The sequence below is a fragment of the Anas platyrhynchos genome, chromosome 5, assembly GCF_047663525.1.
Source record: "Anas platyrhynchos isolate ZD024472 breed Pekin duck chromosome 5, IASCAAS_PekinDuck_T2T, whole genome shotgun sequence".
NCBI classification, from domain to species: domain Eukaryota; kingdom Metazoa; phylum Chordata; class Aves; order Anseriformes; family Anatidae; genus Anas; species Anas platyrhynchos.
This window is the reverse complement of record NC_092591.1, coordinates 35400661-35420659: the sequence shown is the minus strand read 5'-3', so window position 1 is coordinate 35420659 and position 19999 is coordinate 35400661. Positions and strand designations below refer to the sequence as shown.

The 19999-nt window shown below is 42.3% G+C and overlaps 2 protein-coding genes across 4 annotated transcripts in view; one reads left to right on the top strand and one right to left on the bottom strand.

The window, feature by feature from the left end:
* Window positions 1–1663, bottom strand: part of DPF3 (double PHD fingers 3) — a 182696-nt gene extending 181033 nt beyond the window's left edge. For both annotated transcript variants that reach the window (XM_072038821.1, XM_072038823.1), the window contains exon 1: window positions 904–1663. The gene's annotated coding sequence lies outside the window, so the exon portion shown is untranslated. The remainder of the gene's footprint in view (window positions 1–903) is intronic.
* A 308-nt stretch (window positions 1664–1971) lies between these two features.
* DCAF4 (DDB1 and CUL4 associated factor 4) lies at window positions 1972–14238 on the top strand. Of its 2 annotated transcripts, none has more exons than XM_027457635.3 (13): window positions 1972–2278; window positions 3749–3846; window positions 5069–5226; window positions 6740–6822; window positions 7444–7546; window positions 8527–8670; window positions 9320–9369; window positions 10489–10568; window positions 11895–11990; window positions 12102–12199; window positions 12299–12475; window positions 12714–12828; window positions 13668–13816. In XM_027457635.3, the coding sequence occupies exons 1-13, from the start codon at window positions 2175–2177 to the stop codon at window positions 13685–13687; spliced, it is 1326 nt and encodes a 441-aa protein (XP_027313436.3). In that variant the 5' UTR covers window positions 1972–2174; the 3' UTR covers window positions 13688–13816. The 2 variants fall into 2 exon arrangements, with proteins under 2 accessions (XP_027313436.3, XP_027313435.3); XM_027457634.3 differs by having other exon boundaries at window positions 1973–2278; window positions 13757–14238.
* The last annotated feature ends 5761 nt before the right edge of the window (window positions 14239–19999 follow it).

Below are 19999 nucleotides of genomic sequence, written 5' to 3'. Positions count from 1 at the left end.
AACACAGCCAGCACTAGGAAAGCCTTTGGGGGAACATGACTCAAGGGAAGTTGTGTTCCCTGTGGAAAGGGTCCAAAAGAGGAAGCAAGAATGACTGGAGCTGGGAATCGTCATCCATAATACCTGAGTGAACTGGCATTCTTTAGCCAGCATTTAATCTAGAGAAAGACTCAAGTGGGACACCATAAGCAATTTTCAGATATGTAATATGGTTGCAGACAAGAGGGAAAAAAATGTTTTCTACATCCATGAAAGGCAGAAGGAAAAGCAGCAATGATTTTAAATTGCAGCAATAAGCACTCAGGTAACATCTGAAAAATCTTTCAGTGGGCGATACAACAAAATAACCAGAACACAGTGAACCAAAAGGCTGTTTCTGTTAATCTGTTCTTAAAACAGATTAAACAAACAATTGCTAAGGAACAATGGAGGGGTGGTAAGCGTATGTGTGGAAGGGGGTCTTTTATTTGTTTTATATATTTTATTTGCATACATACACACACAGGGCAACCCAGTGACCTCTGAATTCTCTTCCAGCCTATTTACAAGTACAAGCTTCTATAATAAGCTTGCAATACAAGTGAGAAAACAGATCATTTATCATACTTCTCCCCGAAGGTAATTCTATCTTGGTGGAGTCAAACCCGCAGCTTACAAACAGCGCATTGGTCACAAAACCTTTAACACTGCTCGCTGGCATCAGAAATTAAAAAGCTGAAATAAGGCTAGCAAAAAAAAACAAAAAACAAAAAAAAAAAAAAACAACACAGGTATAACATTACTTGTAAAACATTTGATGTTCTGAAATACTATGTACAAGTCAGAAACACCAGGGAAAACTGTATTTCCTAGACTCCTGGCCACAGGCATATCATCAAATTTCAGATGATCAAGTATCAATACCTTCGAACCTGTCATTCTGGATCCAGTCTACGGCATTCGCAGGATTAATGGCTTAACAGCTCCTGTTCATGCAGCTTTCTCTGGGCCTTTTACTCTACCCTCCAGTTAATGTGTGCAAGTTCAGAATCACCTTGTGGAAGCTGAAAAGCCGGTATTGCTAAACCACCTTGAAAAACAGGCCTAATCGATGAAAAATGCCTTAGAGCCAGACCACACTGGTCCTCTGCCTTTTAAAGAGGCAAATAAACAGAGTTCACAAGCTGCACGAGCTACAAAGGAGTTCCCTGACTGTTCCTACCCCTAAAGGTATATTTTCACTGGCCACTTCTATTTCTATGCATTTTGAACTTAAAACACAGGCCGAGTGAGAGAGAGAGGATTTAAGACCCACAGAATGGTTTGGGTTGGAAGGGGCCTTAAAGATGACATAAATCCAATGCTCCTGCCATGGTCAGGGACACCTCCCACCACACCAGGCTGCCCAAAGCCCCATCCAGCCTGGCCTTGAGCACCTCCAGGGATGGGGCACCCACAGCTTCTCCGGGCAGCCTGTGCCAGGGCCTCGTTGCTCTCTGAGTAAAGCATTTCCTCACAGAGCCTAGCCTCAGATTGCCCGTATTTAGTTTGAAGTCATTACTCCTTGATTACCTCACCAAAGTTACTCTCACGTCAAGCACCATAGCAAGCTTGCTATGTAAAAGTAAAGTGCAACCGTTCCAGCTGGGACGTCCCCTCAGAGCCAAGCCTCCCAGAGCTGAGGAAAGGGGCTGCTGCGGCGCCCAGCCCCTCAGAGCCCCCTCAGAGCCCCCTCAGAGCCCCCTCAGAGCCCCCTCAGAGCCCCCTCAGAGCCCCCTCAGAGCCCCCTCAGAGCCCCCTCAGAGCCCCCTCAGAGCCCCCTCAGAGCCGCGCGCGCCTCCCGCCGGCCGCCATTTCCCTCCCGCCCCTCCTCGAGATGCAGGCAGCGAGGCAGGCGGAGCGCTGCCCTCCTATTTGTTGAGGGAGCTGCCTGTCAGGCGGCAGGGCCCGCCGAGAACCAATCAGCGAGCGTCCACCGGGGTGGGCGGGGCGCCTGTGTGGAAGCGGTGAGGGGCGGCGGGGGGGGGCTGCGGCCCCGCGTCAGGGCGTGCGGCTCCGGGCCGGCCCCGGCCCCGGCCCCGGCCCCGGGGCGAGGCGCTCCGCTGGGGCTCCCACCGCCGAAAGCCCCGGTGCGGAGGCGGGCTGGCACGGCGGGCACCCCCACGCGTGTGTGTCCGTTGTCTCCGCAGGCAGCCATGCGGGGAGGCCGCTGGAGAGGCGAGGAGAAGTGGGGCTGGAGCGGCCGCGGGCACAGGCAGCGGCCCCGCGGGCGCAGGCGGCCCGGACACCGCCCCGACAGGCGAGTGGGGGCGCGGGGGTGGGGGGGCCGGGCCGGGGGCTGTGTGGGAGCTGGGGGGGCCCCCTCCGGGCCTGCAAACGTGCCCCCGCTGGGAGGGGGCTGCGGGGGGTCTCATCTCCCCCACAGCCCGTCAGCAGCACGCAGGGGGCTCAGGGAGAAGAGAACCGTGGGTAAGCACTTCCCTGCCATCCAGCTCGCGCCTCAGGGACCGCCGGGGTAAAAACGAGCCTTAAATCGCCCTGGAAGTTTAAAGACACGTGAAGTATTGGGGCGATAGTGCCGCACATAGGTCAGGAAACTGGGACGAGGTCTTAGGAGTTGTGTTGCCTTGAGAGCCGATGCTTTCAGAAAAAGACGTTTTAAAGTTTAGAACCTCTGCTTACCTGTGTTAGGGCTATGTGGATGGCTCTCGTTCTCTGCTGTGTTCTGTCATTGGTCTCTTACAGGAGTAAAGCAGGCCAGGCCTTTAATACTACAAGCATTTCTTGTAAAAAGGATTTTCAGGGAAAGATATGCACACGTGTATGAGTTGCCCCATTAATTCTAGCTGTGTAAAACGTTAGAAATGCAAATGGCCCCTAACTCACAAATATAGAATAAAGTATTTCACTAATAAGCTTTAGACCCAAGTGCTAGAATTCAGTGGTTCCCCGCCCAATATATCAGTTACATTCTTTAACAATTGCAAACTTGTATAACTGAACAGCAACAGAGCTGGTATTAAAACCAGAATTGCCTTGTTATTTTGTTTCAGTAAATTATGACTCATGAAAAACATTTTGGCCTAATGCTTTTAAGATGACCTGTCTCAAAAAGTGAGAATCGTAGGGGCGATTCAGAAAACATCCCAGTGGAATTTCACCCCTCAGTACTGACTGTGCCTGTTTAAATGGCTTCTCAAAGAAGAAAGCTGCAGTTACTACTTCACTGTGACACTGATTACATTTTTTTTCTTTCCTAGAGTTTTCCTGAATTTTTTCCTTGGTTTGCATGCTTCTGAAGCTCCTTCATGAGCTTCCTGTCATGAAGACAATAGCAAAATACTTCTGACCTGATGTCATTTTTTTTATCCATGCCATTTCTTTCACTTCATGCTCTAAAGCGTTATCCTACTTTCAAGGACGTGCTTTTCTTTGAAACAGAGGGTATGGTAATGTGCCCAGAACTAATCTTTTGCTGCAGAGTTAACTACACATAAAGAAGCAGCAACCACCTCTAATGTTTTAGCAAGTAATTCGGACTTTAAGATACTGTTATCTCTTGTGTTCTTGAGAGGTTTTAAAGCTGAGTGTTTGTACTGTTCCTTTTTCATTGGTTGGCATACAGTGATACACACAGTGTGCTTATCACAGACCTGCAAAATTGCACTCTATTAATGTGACTAACAAGCTGCTTTAAAGAGGCTTTGCGGAAAAGATGTGTAGGGCAATTGTGGGCCTGTCTTGAAGGCAATGCTATTATTTTTTTTAGGTCTGAACAGGAGGAACCACAAACCTCAGTGAATGCAGACCCCAGCAGCAGTGGAAATCCTTCTTCATCCAGTTTGACGCAGAACTCTGTAGTACCAGGTAAGAAAATCAGTGTCTGTACGCTGATCTTATGAAAAAAAATGTGGTAGCAGCTGTGTTAATAGTATGGTGTTAAAGGATGGATATAAACAATAAAGTTCGTAGAGAAAATTAGTATCTGAAAAGGTGATCTAAAAAGATGTAGTAAGTGAAAATCTGGAGAGCAGGAATAAAACACTTTCAGGCCCAGAACTCCATCTTTTGTATGAAAGCTTGTGTGCTTAGCCAAGCTATTATAAACTGACAATAATAGAATTTTGTTTTTCTCTCCAGAAATCTTGGTTTGGGAAGCATATGAACTTTTTTCTTATCTGTGATGAAGATGTTATATATCTTTCAATAAAAATAAAAGGACAGCATATAAAAAAGTAATGTAGATCAAATTATTCAGTCTTCTAAAAGACACAACTATCCACCACTTTGGAAAAATACAAACTCATCTCTATGCCTTCAGTGTGTTTATAATCTGTAAGAAATACTGTCTGGTTAAATCATCTGTGCATTCGTTATTAGGGAGTCAACTGGCAAAACCAGACTTGATGCAGTAGCAATGCTATAAAAGATGATGTTCCGTTTGCATTCTGGTTTTCTGACTCATTAAACATCCCTAGGAAAAGCTAGGCCTGTGGGAACATGCATAGCTCCACAGCAGGAGAGTCCTGAAACACCACTGACTCTGCAACCTCTTAGCAACAGACAAAGCCAGAGCATAAAGTGATTTTTTTTTTGTGTGTGTATCACTCTTGTGCTTAAGAGTTTGTGAGCCTGTTAGGAAATAATACATATCATTCAAAACATTTATTGCTGCGTAAACAGATTCCGTATACTACATGCAGTGTACTCTTACCAACTAACTTTAAATTTTTTCAAGTTGAATAAATCTTGGTCATTTATTGCCAAGCTGAAACCTAAGACATACTGACAGGGAGATGAATTATAAGCAGCAGCAAAAAGAGGTTACTTCAAATGCAGGTTATAGTAGTAGATAAAGGTTTAAATAAAAACCCTCAAAGATGTTAGTGTTCACCTCTTCTGAATAAAATCCTTTTTTCCTCTAAGTGGCTGCCATCTATTCCTGGTCTGCCTATCATGCTTGGGACCAACTAGGAGCAAGAACTTTGAGCCTTGTGAGCCTGACATTTCCATGAAGATGTGGGATGTCAAAGAGTAACAAATAAATTTGGCTATGCATCTGATTTTGTTTATTTTTACTACCTTTTAGAACTGCCAGGATTTTACTATGACCCAGAAAAAAAACGCTATTTTCGCCTACTGCCTGGGCATAATAACTGCAACCCACTCACCAAGGAGAGTATTCAGCACAAGGCAATGGAGAGTAAAAGACTGAGACTCTTAGAAGAGGAAGAAAAACAAAACAAGGTACGTTCTGAAAGAGACTGCAATTATCCTTTGTTGTGTTCAGTCTGAAGACAGATGATGAGCTAAAATCCTTAGGTTTTTTTTGACTGTAGTACAGTCCCATAAGCTGTCTGAAGAAGCAAAAAATTCTTTTTGCTGAGAATTTATATTTCTTGAAGTCTTTTGTTTGGTTGTTCCACACAGGAATGAAAGGAAGTCACTTTCAAACAAACAAAAAAAAAAAAAAAAAAAAAAAAACTTGTAAAGAGACAGGAACTCTCAGAATAACAAATTGTCCAACAATTACGGTTGAGTCAGGACATTGGATGCCAGGTTTCAGATCCCTGCTGTGAACTGGCAAAGTGGGATCTCAATTGTAGGCTTTCCATGTGTTTAATAAATATTTAGACTGTGTACCTAGACCCTGAGGAAATAATACTAACGATGTTTTGGGGAAACAGTGTTGTAACAAAGAATTTCCTTCGTACAGGTGACATCAAATTTAGTCTTATCTTTATACTTTCAAGTTTACAATGGAAAGTATACAGGCTTTTCAGACATAAAGTGTTACAGCAGAGTTGATAGCAATAGTACACGTCTGAAACCTGAGTAAAATACCTAGGGAGGGTGGTTTTAATTGCTTGAAAGCCAAGTCTTATAACTTAGCAAATCAGTGTCTGAAGCTCACCTTAAATATGCTGTTGTTTGGGAGAGGAGTATAGTATATTTTTCCTTAGGTAATAAAGTTCGTTCTTCAAGCAGCAATTCAGCTCTTCCATCTTCATTATGAAAGTGCTGGTTTTTGGTGGGAGGATGGTGGTGGTGGAGGGTTTCTCTTAAGCTGTTTCCATGAGAAGTTTAGTTTTCATAGTTCCTATACAGCTGCCGGCCATGTAATTGTTAATGGGAACTGTGAAGATACATTTCTTCTCAAAATCTGGTTATAGAATCAGACATCTGAATCAGCCTCCTGGATATGAATGTTCTGACTCTTCAATACTTTGACAGAGCATTATCAAAGAGATTTCTTAATCCCTAACACTGCAAAGTTCTCTATCCTTTGCTCTCCCTAGTATTTATAAAGTGTTCACATGCAATTTTAAAAAGTGATGAATGGAAAAGAAACTTAGTGCAGCAATAAGACTGCACGTTAACAGCAGTCTTGTGGTGATAGAGCTTTGCTATATAATAAGTTTTAAGGTGTCAGAGTAAAAACACAAGGTGACTTCACACCTCAAGCTAGTACCATTGATTGTGTTAAGCAAAAACAAAAGATTTTTTCCCAGTTTTTGTATTTATAGAAGCACTTGAAATTCGCAAGAGTAGATTCACAAGAATACTTCTCTTTCTTGTGTACTTTCTGTAGTAGACCAAGGAAATGTTGCTGAAATGCATTTTATAGACTTGAAAATATTATTATACATAGGCTCGAGGAAGAAGTTACCCGAATATCCCAAATATCAAAGACCAATGGCCACGGTTGAATCATAAACAAGAAAATAACTGAGAACACTTTCATTTTATTCTCTTCCAGAAAACAACAAGGCCTGGACTAAATTCATCCATGCTGTTACAGAAAAGGCAGCTAGGTTTGCTCAGCTCCACGAGTTATTGCAGGTACAATAATCTGAATTGTCTTCTGTTTGCAATATCAAGTTCTGCTACTCGTACAACCATTCCTGTCAGTTGTTGCTTTTTTTTTTTTTTTTTTTTTTTGCATCCCTCACCCTTCCACGTAGGACAGAGTAATGTTATTTATAATAACAAAAAAGTTATATTCTTCTATCATTTCCGAAGTGGTGAGAATTGAGATGAGGAAGGTATGTCCCGATCTCAGATAACTGGAGTTTGAACTTTCACTTTTTTTTTTTTTTTTTCCAATACATGCTGTTTTACCACATTGTGCTCTATGAACACAGTTCAGCTTTTCTTTGGATCAGTGCTCTTCAGCTGATGTGGTTGTTTTCCCCACCATTAGAATCTTTATGCTCAAGTACAATAACAGTGTAGAAAGGAAGTTAGTGGCTTGCTATGTTGTTGTTCCTGCTACTTGAGATGTGCTGGGGTTCAAAATGATGGGATGAAATTCAATGGTTATGTAAGTGAAATTGTAGCATGCTAATTTTCAGGCATTTTATCTTCTGTGACTGAGAAGCAGTTCTGACTGTCTTATCAAAAATTCTTAAACATAGGCTTACCTGAATTCCTTCTCTCCTCCTGCCCCACCTGCTTTTACAGGATGGTCCATGAACTAAAAGTGAACTGCATGCAGAGGAGGAAGATAGAAATTCACAGTCCAGATTCCTCGGTTGCTGGAACCAACAATTTTAAAATAGTTGTGGTACGTTACGATAACTCTTAAACTTTTAAGATACAGAAAGTCTGTCTTCAGTGAAAACTGAGGATCTTGAGATCAAATCCTATATGTCACATTTTGCTTTCAAAGGTGCATTATTCCCATTGGGTCAGGTCTCAAAATCTGAGCTCAGTAGTTTTTAAACAGGTAGGAAGAGGGTGTCCTTCCTTAAAGAGGAAAATGATGAAAAGGTTGGATATGTAAGCGATTTGGGGAGCTGATCAATTTGTCCTATTGGAAATAAACAGGAATTGAGTGGATAATTAGTATGGTGGGTTTTTTGAAGGGGAAGAAGAGGAAAATTGAAGAGAACTGGGGAATAGCAAAGCCTGTAGTATAGGGAATCTATGTAAATGACTGTAATGATTTTACACCTCATACTCTGAAGGCAGTTTCTACTGGTTTTGGTGGCGTGTTTGTGCAGAAAAGGTTTCTGGACCAAATATAATTCCTGTAGGAGGCTCTCGAGGATCAGCTCCTAGGCTTACAAACAGAGCACTGCATCGGTAGCTGGAGCCAGAACAGGGTTGGAAACTTAGTGTTATAAAAGTTGAAATACAGCAGCATCCTTTTTACTGTGACGTGATCCAGCAGGAGGAGAATCTCCTACACTTAAGCAGCATAGGAGAATTCCACATTCATTTTGATAAGATTTAATTACTATTTTGTTCTTTGAGTCCTCTACTGATACCAGTCTGTGCTTACTAATAACAACCAGAGAAGTATCTGATATAATGGGAAAGAGTTTTTATTATTGTGTAAGGACTGAATAATTTTATTTTTTAATGATAATTTTTCTATGCCTGCATTAAAAAAGGTGTTGACCACTGTTTTAAGGATGAATGGAAAGTTGATGGTGTTAAAGTGACTAATTAATGTTTCTCCATTTTAGATCTAATGCAGCTGCCTCAAGCCATTTTTTCCAGCAAGTTTCCACTAAGTGCAACGATGCTTTTATTTTACAGGCAGATGTTGCTTGTGAGCGGATATTCACCGTGAACGACGTAGAGCACGGAGGGTGTAAATATGGAATCATCAACCTCAGTGGTTTGGGGAAGGAGTCTCTCACTGTAGAGATGTATGACAACCTCTACTTCACAAACCGCAAAGTACTGTGTTCTGTTCCTGCTTCCTTCAATTGCTGCATTCTCAAAACGCTGTTGCTTGGTAGGCACGTGGGGAAATGCATGAGGGGAAGGGGCTAGTAGGAGAGAAAGGAAGAATCTAGCAGCGTGATGTCACAGAATCGCAGTAAACTTGCCTCGGATAGTCCTGAGGACCAGCATTATTTATCAGGAATGCTATGCTGCCATCGGAACAGAAGACCATGTAGACGTATCACCTTCCAAGGATAGCGCTTCAGGGTTTCGTTCAGCCATAGCTGAAAACACTATGTTGAGAAAGTAAGATTTGTATGCTTCTTTCTTTAAAATAACTTCGGGAAAATGTGTTTATCTGTATACATGAAGAATATTTAAACCAGATTTGTGTAACCTCTTCATGCTCAGATTCTAGTAAAGATGATCCCTTAAATAATAGGATGTGCTTGGTGCCTTCCCAGCACTTCCCAGTGCTGCCCTCTCTTCTGTACACCTAAGAGGAGAATAGGGATAAACTGCTCGTGTGCTGCTACCACGCTATTGCATGAGCTAAGGAAGTGTGCCCAGTGCGTAGTTTCATGCCATCTTTGCATGGAAATGCCCTTTCGTGAATTGTGTATGAGGTCTACACAAACACCATGTCTTCTTGTGTCTGAAGGTGAATTCTGTGTGCTGGGCATCACTGACACATCCAGACTCTCATGTTTTATATCCTTTTACAAAAGCAAAATGTCAGTGCTGCTTTGACTATTCTGCATCATGCTGCACAGAACAGAACATTTTCAGAAGACATCTCACGTAGTTGCCCCAGAAATGTTGTTTTCTAGAAGACTGGGAAAGTTGTCCAAAATGAATTAAATTGGAAGCTGTTGGGGCTAGTGAAACAGATGTATCATGCTGTTACAGATGTATGGAGTTCTGTTCCAGTGTAATAAAACAACAAAAGAGAGAATCAAGACAACTAACTTTCTTTTTAAAAAAGCGGAGCTCTTTGAAAGGGGGTTGTTTGGTTTCTGTTGTAAACCATTGCCATGTTGACTGGAGGGGAGGAGAAGGGCAGCAACTCATTGAAAGTGGCAGAGCTCAGTGCCAGAGCATGTCCTGCAGCTTTATCTCAAAAGAAAAGAAAAGTTGATGTGTAGTAGAGGAAGCACAAATGGATGACACAAAGTCACAAAAGAGAGGAAAAAAATGGAATTTTAAAGTGGGAGATGACAAGCAACAGAAGGTCTATCGAAGTGGCATTAAAAGTGGCTATTAAAAGAGGAAGGGATACTGATAGTTATGTAAGTTATGATAGTTATGCAATTCAGAACTGATCCAGAAGGTGGCAGGATTTCATCAGTCTTGCTTAGAGATGGTTAGGAGTTGGAGATTGCTTGGTTATTCAATGTTTTTCCCTATCTATGACACAGATTTACCACACTAAACTTGAAAAGCAGTTTCAAAACCTATTTATACCCACTATAATTTTGTTGAATTATTTCAATGCACTCTAAATTGACTCTTGCCTCCTCAGTGTATGTAACCCTTTCTCCAGCTCATCTCCGTCAAAACAATTCTATATCAATGCAGTGTCATCGGCATGTATGGTGTATTTACATATACACAGTCATGTTCTTTCTAGCTCATCCTATGAAAGAAAGGAAGTGTCAAGAATTAATTGTGAAGCGTAAGGCACAACAAAGTTCTTGGAAGACATTACTGAACGGGAAGCATTATGAACTACAACTGTGTCAGAGCATCTTACTTTTCCCAGCTATAAATATTAGGCAGCCTGTTCCATTCTAGGAAGAAATTTTTGTTTTCCTTAACTCGCTCCAGCAAGCTGTGCCTCATGGGAATTGCAGAAACTCCAGGCTGTGCCAGTTTGCTTCCAGCATCATTGTTCAGCAGCACTAACCCAGGTGGGATGTGTTGTTTTTTTCCAATTTTGGATAGTAGTTATGGTAATGCAAAGAGCACAAGAGAAAGATGTCCACATTTCAGTAGTTGGTTTCAGTAGTTGTATTCTTGTATAAAAAAAAAAAATAAAAATCTAGAATGTCCTGAAGAAGTCCAGTATAAGAAATGAACAGATGAAAGAACTTACCTTAAGAATTAATTAGCAAGCAGTATTCAAAGCACTAGTTTATTTTTAGTTCCTGCTGATGTTGCACTTTGGCAGGAGAACGTCCTGCTTGTAAAGTAAACATTTGAGATTATTCATATGAGTAGCTTGGCCTTTTAAGTAACATGCAGAAACAGCACACAAGAAGTACTCAAATTTCCTTATAGACTCCCTAGAATCATTGCAGGATATTTTATCACCGTAGGTACTCCCTGTGCTTAGTGGATTAATCATAGGTGGAAAGCTGGTAAATGTCTCAGCCCATGGCTCCTTGTACTAGACATCATGCTTAGTTTTGTGTAAGCATGATTGATTTAGAAAATCCTTTATCATAAATCTGATGGCTGTAGCTGTATTATCTATATATTTTTTTCTGTGTTCTTGGAGACAGCAGTCAGGCTGGTACCTTCAAAACAAAAGTAAAACTTCCATCTGCAGCATGGTTTTAGACATGTCACCTGTGCTGCCTGACATCTGTATGATTGTGGCAGACATGCCATAAAGTGAAAACTGTGCGGTTAAAGTACATGGGTTGGTAGGCCTCGTGCAGGAGCTACATGAGTAAGAATCAAATCTAGAGTGCTGTTACTTCACTGAAGACTGTTTTAAAAACACCGATGGGCCAGGAGAAGCAGGGAAGAGACAGTATTAATTTGTGTTTTGTTTTTTTTTCCCCTCCATACTTTTTTTTTTTTTTTTTTTTTTTAATTCTTCCATCTTCATTATTTATAGAACTTCTAAGTTAGGCTTTGGCTAAACTACAGCTTCTAAAGAAAATGTTTTGTGTTTCCAGCCCACTTGTCTTTAAAAAATGGCTTACTTAGTGCTGTAAAGCACATGTTACTTTCCTCTTCTCTGATCTTTACTATCATGGTCAGACCTCTGACTAATGAATAAATTTCACAGTCGTGTATATGTGTAGGCTGTAAGTCTTCAGCTTACAACAGTGAAGTCCTGCTTTTGTTTCATGTCTCTTGAGTAGCACAGGAGTATTAACTGGCTATCATTGTCTCTGCTTCTAATTACAATGTTCAAAGAAGCATGGAAGTCCAGAGAATCTTCCTGAGTTATCATCCTGTCCTTACATTTTATGGATGTTTCATGTGGTATTTATTTCTCCTAGGAGATCGACCTGGAATGTTGTGCAGCTTCAAGATATCTACTGCCTGGTCCTGTGCTTGGTGCCTGAATCCACAAGCAGACAACTGCTTCAGCACAGGTGATCTGCAAGGCTAGCAACCACTTTTATCTCAGCAGGAAAAACTTCTTGCTTTAATCTCCCACCTGCAGCTCAAATTACAACTAAATGAACATAATCTGTCTCTCTTAGGCCTGACACGACGAGTTCTCGTGACCAATGTAGTGACAGGGCATCGACAGACATTTGGAACCAGTAGTGATGTCTTGGCACAACAGTTTGCCACTCAGGTAGAAAGAACCTTCATTTGTGTCAGAGCATTGTCATTAGTGGGTACTAAGCCTTTTCAGATGCTATGCAGTGCACCTCTTTCTTTTGGATTCTTCCAGACCCCAATGCTGTACAATGGCTGCCGTTCAGGTGAGATTTTCAGCATCGACGTGCGTCAGCGCAACCGCAAGGGCCAGAGTTGGAAAGCAATCCGCCTCTTCCATGACTCGGCAGTTACGTCTATTCGGCTTCTCGAGGCTGAACACTACCTGATGGCAGCAGATATGGCTGGGAAGGTAGGTTTCTGCTGCTGTGGGATACACAGTTAGTTCCTTTAGGTATCTGGGCAATGACAGGTGCTTACTCCAGACCTGAGGGTGGGTGGCTGTTCTTTGGAGAGCGGCACAGAACTGGGTGGTATTTCCCCACTGGGCTGTCTTTGCTCCTCACTACTAGATCCACTTATTTACCAACCAGCAGGTGATCTCTGCTTTGTTAATGTATCCTCTTGTGAAAAAATACTTCAACTTTCAGATAAAACTCTGGGACCTGAGAACAGTGAAGTGCGTGAAACAGTACCAAGGTCATCACAACGAATATGCTATTCTCCCTTTGCATGTAAATGAGGAGGAAGGACTTCTTACAGCAGGTGGGTTGACTTCTTCCCTTCTACTTGTAAGTGCAGTGATTTTCTTATGCTTGAAGGCTATTTCTTAGCTACAGCTGTTGCAAACTGGATAGCTGTTAATTCTTCAAAATTCATCAGAACTTTTGCTTTAGATGTACTGTAATCAACTACTAAAACTAAAATGTTATGGATGCACACCTACTGTAATCGCTCCTGCGTATCTCTCAAGTGCTTTATCCACTATGTTCAGGAAGTCCCATTATCCTTTCCACAGCGTGGCCCAAAAGTAGAGCAGAAAATAATGGATTTTGAAGGTCAGGGAAGCAATGTATTAACAGGAGACTTGAAGTAATATCTCTATATAGAGACCAAAGACCATGTATAGGCTTCTTTGATGCTACAGGGCGTAGTGTGGTGATGGACTGAAGTGCTGGCACATACGCTGAACTCCCTGTAAAGTTCCTGTCACTCGGGTTATTTTGAATACTCATGGCTACATCTTGATTTTTTTTTTCCTAAAAGGAAAGGTAACAATAAATGAAGCAAAATTCCTAAATCCTTATAGTATAGCTAGACTTATTGAAGTTCTTGTACGTGTAGTGTCTGCTGTCCTTGGGTTTTTCAATGAGTGATGGAATAATGAGAATAATTCTTAATTTGACAAGCTGTTTTTTTTGCCTGATAACGAGTAAAGCATTCTAAATACTGATTTATTATACCTCTTATAACCTAATAAGAAATATGTATTCTTGCCACTTTTGCAGTAGTCAGTATTTTACATGTATATCTTGTTCTGTAAAGTATTGATAAGCACTTTGCCCACAAGATGTATAGAAATGTTTACGCTTTGTTCTCTGTAGATCACCGTCTGCTTCTTTGATGATAGTCTTGCAGAGCCACGTAAAGTACTTCTTGTATGATGCTGACTGCTGGTGTACTTCCTTTCCAGTTGGTCAGGACTGCTACACCAGAATTTGGAGCCTCCAAGATGCCCATCTGCTTAGAACCATCCCTTCTCCCCACCCCTCCTCCAAAGATGCTATCCCCAGCGTGGTGTTTTCTTCAAGACTGGGAGGTAGACGAGGAGTCCCTGGCTTGCTCATGGCTGTCAAACAGGATCTCTACCACTTCTCCTATAACTGACACAATTGATACTCTTCTCAGAACTGGCCTACAAAGCTGCTAGCCTATACATGAATTCAGAATATTTACACTGATCACCAGGGACCTGTTTTAGTGGGTGACAGTGGTAGTAGGGTGATGGTTGGACCAGATGATCATGAAGGTCTTTTCCAACCTTAATGATTCTATGTTGTTGAGTCACTTGTGCTGCTGAATCTGCTTTACCCATGAACTTCCAAACCTCCAGTAGGTTTGGCAATTTTTGCTGTATATACGTCAGACATCTTGTAAATAAAAGGTGACTGCTGACTACTGTCTTGTTGTTCTGCATCTGTACTGTTCTCTCAAACCCTCGTGGGTTTAGGGCCAACTGGGTGCTAAAAGGGGGTCAGGAAGGCATCATGCAGCAGAAACAGGGGAGAGAAGACCTGCATCCAGGCACAGGCTGGGGATAGTGGTAACCGTAAGTATGCTGAAGAGCAACTGTACTGCCATTGCCCAAAGGCAGTGATGGATGCACTGCAACAGCAGGCAAAGCAAGCCTGTCCCTGCCCTCAGGGAAATCTTCACTACCATTCTAGGCATGATGCAAAGGTTTCTGGCTTGTCTTTCTTTCTCAGCAGAAGTTATTAGTCTTCACCCAAAGCTTTTAGCTCATCAGGGTTGTGGTGGTGCAGCCAACACATCCCTCTGCATCCCTGCTCAGCCTGAGCTCACTGAGCACACTCTGTGAGCGAGTCTCTTGGCTTCCTCCAGAAAGGAACTGCATTCAAGCATCCCACATGCTCTGCAGTACACGTCTAGTACAGGAAGATTCCCCTCCAGGAGCGATATGCAAACCTGAGCATCCTGTAGTTTTAAAGTTTTAAGGTTTTGTTTTCTTGGGGGAAGGGAGGGGAATGTTTCCTTCCATTTTTTCAAGTGAATTTGGGTAAGAGGGAATTACTCTGAAGTACCACAAAGGGTCCTGCAAGGCTCCACCCTCACGTTTCCTGTCTTTTCACAACTTTCATGCCTAAGCAATACACTGTTTAAACTGCCTCTTCTCCTCAGCAGCTCCTTTTGTTCATCACACTTAATTTTTGTGCTGTTATCTCCTTGCCTTTTTTTTTTTAACCTATTAATCAATACAAAAGACAAAATTATAGCAGGAAAACTCTCCTTGTGGGAACACTTGTGGGAACAGTGTAACATCTTTTCATATAGAATGTATTCATCTTATGATAATTGTTGCAAGGGGAGTTAAGATACATCCCAGCAAACACCCAACACAGTTTCTTCCCTGAGTATACATTCAACCAAATCTTTCCTGTATCCCATCAACAGCCAACTCCCCTTTCCTCAGACGGGAATTGAGCTGTGAATTCCTTGCAGTTATAGCTCCTCTGATGCATCTGGCTTTAGCATTTCTCTGCAGAGCCTATTTTAACCCTCTCACAAGGCAGAGCAGAAGCTGCTCACAGCATACTCTGTGCTGCCACTTCTTTCTACAGAACTTGTTTATAAGGCTGAGGGGCCTCTGTTCCCAGTGGAGGGCTTGCAGTCTGACACTTACAGGCTCTTCTCATTTGCTTTACTACCCCTTGGACAATCAAGGGACCAGCTTGGTTAGCATAGTCACCAATTCCTGGCGTGCCTTTCTCTTTAATTTGGGAAAATACCCTGTGATTTATGGTCATTTAGGCCATATTACGTCACACGCACAGTGCTTAGTACCTACAGCACCAGTTGCAGAAGAGTTTGCATTGGCTTACTTAATGCATGCTACAACTAGCATCTGGTCACAAAACAGAAACCTAACCAACCCCCATCCCACCACAAACCCCAGATGTTACATCAGATAATCAACTCAGAGCTGGACAGGAACATACTTTATATCGATATTCTCACTAGCAAACATATGTGATTCAAATGCTTACAGGTAGCAAAACACATCATAAAGTCCCTTTATTAAGAATTAATTCCAGAACGTCAAGTTAGCATTTAACCTCTCTGATACTCTTAACCCCAGTAGTGCATGTTCTGTGAGAACAAGACCCTGCAATAATTGTGCCCAGTTCCTGTGGGAAACACAAACTAAGAATTGTGGTAGAAAGGCATCTTACGTAACTAAAGACAGTTTATTTTCTTTGCTCCTTTTTAGCCAAAGCTCACAAAACAAAAGGATACTCATTTGCTTTCTGTTGTTTTCAGGAGCCAAACACACACGTCCTTGCAAACCCATTTACCCAACTAATGCTTTTGCAGCCAATGCTTCTAATTAAGCCTGTAAGAGCAGTATGAAAGGAGAGGGGGAGCAGGGTAAAAAAGGTAATTTGGCTTCAGTGACAACCAGCAAGCAGTACGCAGGCAGTAGCTGACGTATTAAATCAACCATTTCTTTATGCAGCAGTAGCTAGGACCACAAGGTAGCTTAAAAAACAAACAAACAAAAAGGAACTGCACGCTCCCTTCCCTTGCTCCAGTATCAAAATACCCTATTTCTTTGCCTCTGCTTCTCAGCAAGCACTGAACCTAGTAGAAAACTTTCGAAAGGCCAAATCTGCACTCCAAGCTAGGCTGCAGCATCCTTCACCCAGCAGGCACAATTTGGTCCTTTTTGCCCACTGGAGCAAGGCTCAGAGTGGACAGCCAGGCTCTCCTTACTGACAGGCTACAGAGGAAAAATTTCAGGGCTGTGGAAGAACACTGAGCACCTTTGTGCTTTCCCTATTAATGCCACTGGAGACGTGCTGCACCTTTTCTCTAGAAAGCTTGCCCAAAACAACTACTGAAGAATGCTCATGTCCTGGACTAGTTATTATTTCTTCATACACGCCAGTTATTTGGGTTTACCCAAACACTGGGTTGTTTACCGTACATGCAGATCAAGAGCTCAGCAACAGGCACAATGAGGTTCCTACAGCCTAGGAAATCAAGGTCATCCTGAGCTCGTAACCTCCCTCAAGCCAAAGTACAGATCATTATTGACTCTTTCCCACAGTCGAGCAAACCTTTTACTTTCCATCTGTTGTGTACAGCCCTTTACTGCTGTCCCTCTCTGTTGGGAAGGAGGCTATTATGTTACTCCTCTCCAGTTAAAGCAGGATGGGACCCATCTGCTGCATGAAAGAGCAGCATTTTCCTTGCTCCCTGCCCCCAGGGAGACACAACAGTGGTTTTGCTCTAGTGGGAGTCCTCCAGGATGTAAGAGAAGAGAGAGGAACTGGACTGCCTTTCTGTGCTAAGAGCAGAAGCATGACATTGGAGAATCCCAAAAACAGCCTGCCACATCCTTCTTCCCTGCTCCATTGCAAGAAAAGCCCACAAGTATTTTAATAAGTGATAAAAACTTGCAAATTGCCAGTCCCTCTCATCACCATGGGTATTTCAGAAGCCGCAGTGTCTCAGCCTTCTAATTGTTCCTCCTGTCATTTCTTTGCACCCTTTAAAAAGGCTTCTCTAACATGGGACCTTGTAGGTCACACACGGTGCTTAGATGTTAACAGGTGGAAACTTAACCTTGTATAGGTCTAAGTGGGAGGGGATTCACTTTTGTCCTCCTGCTACCCCTGATTTACTGCAATGCATGGCTTCATGGCCATTCCTCCTTTACCAGCCCGATGAATACTGAACTTTAAGACGCTAAAAAAGCGAATCATCAGCCACAACTCCACTCGGATATTTTTACATTTTGAGTTCAATTGTGACCTATTCTAACAAAACCAGGAAAAAAAGTATTTTGTTGCAAGGAAGTGGGATTTTAAGATGGAATGTGTACATAGTCTCCAGCTGTCCCCTTACAGCAGCTGCTTTCAGAAAAGATGTAATTTGGCAGTGAACAGTTCAGACTGGGTCCCCAAATCCTGAGCTGTTGGTGACTGCCTGCATGTGCTGCCTTACACAAGTATCTCCATGAGCTGGAATAAGCAGTCAGTACCAACCCAAAGAACTTTCTAGGCAGGGATTTCTGGGGAGAGCAGCTGGAGGTTGAAAGATAGTTGTCCAGAGAGTTTAAAACATCTTAAAAACTGGCTTCACTTTTCAAAAATGGAAGCAAAGGCACAAAGCAGATAAATCATTTTAGGTAAGGCCTGAAAATATCATCAAAATCACCTGCCTTTTCTTGTTCAAACAACTGCTTTCCTACCTGAAGCTCTATTAATACCACTGTAGCTGTGAAGCGTTCTGATGCTGTCTTGACAAGTCATCTGTACCTTATCATACCTACACCGCTGCTTCCCCCCAGTTCTGCTGTAAAAGTGCCTTTTAAGCAGAAGCAGAAAGATTTAGCCTGCATGTCAAAATGTTAGAAATCAACTCTGAACGTTCTTGTATTAGAAATTCTCTAGTACTGCAGTTGAGACACTCGCTACGTGAGGATTTGCATATACATACACGTGTGCATATGTATGTCCATATCCACACCCTTTATCTGTATTGCTTTGTGTCAACTCAAATTATACACAACATAAGTGAAGTTAAAAAGCTGCATGCATTTTAATTTTGCCTTTAAATAACAGACTAGTTGTCATTCTGCTACCACAGTGGCTTTCTTATTGTCATACCACACTGATCATTTTGAAAGCCCTCGTAGTAAATTTTATTTGTTTTGGCATTGTCATGATTTCATGGTTGCCGTGCCAGCGCTATGAACAAAAATGTTCTATGACACACTACTATGTGCTGTTCCCACAGAATATACATGTTGACATTGCTTTACCAAGAAAAAGTGCTCAGCTGAAGCAGCAGGGAACAAAAAACAGACAGCTCTATCGCTTGTCCAAATCACTCTCTGTTCTCAAATTACTGGCAAAGACGTATCTGTTAGTGCCAACTTCTATTACAGCCATCAGTGGCAAATTAAATGCAAGGACAAAGCCACAATATGTGGCGCTAGAGAGACTGAAAACAGCAGTCAACAACGGAACATGAAAACAAGAGGCTGCAAAATCTAAGTGAGACACTAGTACTGAAATCTGGTTATGGCTGGCTCTGCTGGAAGGCAAACGGACCAAAAAAGGAGCACAGTCTGTATGAGCAGGTGGGAAGCCAGACTTCTGCAATGCCCAGGTTCCCCAAAGCAACAAGGGAACCGGTGAATTTCTCAGCAGAGCCACAGCAGACAGGCATCTTACATACATGCCAGGCAGATGTAACACGATGAGGTTTTATTTCAACAAAACCCCTTGTTGCCATCAAAAGCTACTGACGTCGTTGTGTTTTCCAGATCATGAGCAAAGGTCCAACTGAGAAGCGACACAAAGGGGAGCACACATGATAGACACACTGGCAAACTTCTGCAAGTGCAACTTCACCTGTGAGGAACTGGGCAGGAGAACAAATGAGCAGGAAAACCAATAGAAGATAAATATTTAGAGGGGAGAAAAAAAAAAAAAAAGGTGAAAGACAAAGGCAGTTTCCCTTGTGCAAACCCCCGGCAGTAGCTACACGTTACAGCTCTGCTGTTCAACCATCTGTTTCCCTAGCTGCAAATCTCAGGTGCACCTGGTGTGCATTTAAGCCAAGTCTGGCCCAAAGGTTTTGGGTAGAGAGGAACTGAATCGTGCACTTCTATATGAAGCTCACATATATCTGCTTCAAAGGAGAAGAAAACACACACCACAACACACACCACCTGTTTGAATGGGAATCTTTCTGCTGAATTGTCATAGGCATCTATAATGGGCACAAATCCATCAGAGCAGTCATATCAGACATTTCTTCCCCTATAAATCCAGATTTATTTTGTGGTGTTTAGGAATTAGTTTTTCACCAGGGAGTGCTTTGGGGAGGATTTTGCACATCACTTAATTCCCACAATTCATATTTTTAGTGTTTTCTCAGCACAATTTCTAGTCAGAAGAGGTGCAGATGCTTGATCTACCAATGATCAGTCTGACATCATTTTTCTGGCAATAGATTTACATCAAACTGTCTCACTCACTAACTCAGAACACGCTTATATCATGCCACATCTCAGACCAAGTGAAATCGTTATCTTCCCAAGACAGTGCACTTGTTTTAACTACAGATATATTAACACTGCAGTGAACTCCAGTTGATCCAAATGACATACTGCCACCTTGAC

What these genes read in the sequence shown, in the direction of transcription:
- DCAF4 (XM_027457634.3), top strand. Translation starts at nt 2,175, where the DNA reads ATGCGGGGAGGCCGCTGGAGAGGCGAGGAGAAGTGGGGCTGGAGCGGC. An exon ending in GTTCAGCAGCACTAACCCAG is followed by an intron (nt 10,569 to 11,894) that starts GTGGGATGTGTT and finishes TATTTCTCCTAG; the next exon opens with GAGATCGACCTGGAATGTTG. An exon ending in GGAAGGACTTCTTACAGCAG is followed by an intron (nt 12,829 to 13,756) that starts GTGGGTTGACTT and finishes CTTCCTTTCCAG; the next exon opens with TTGGTCAGGACTGCTACACC.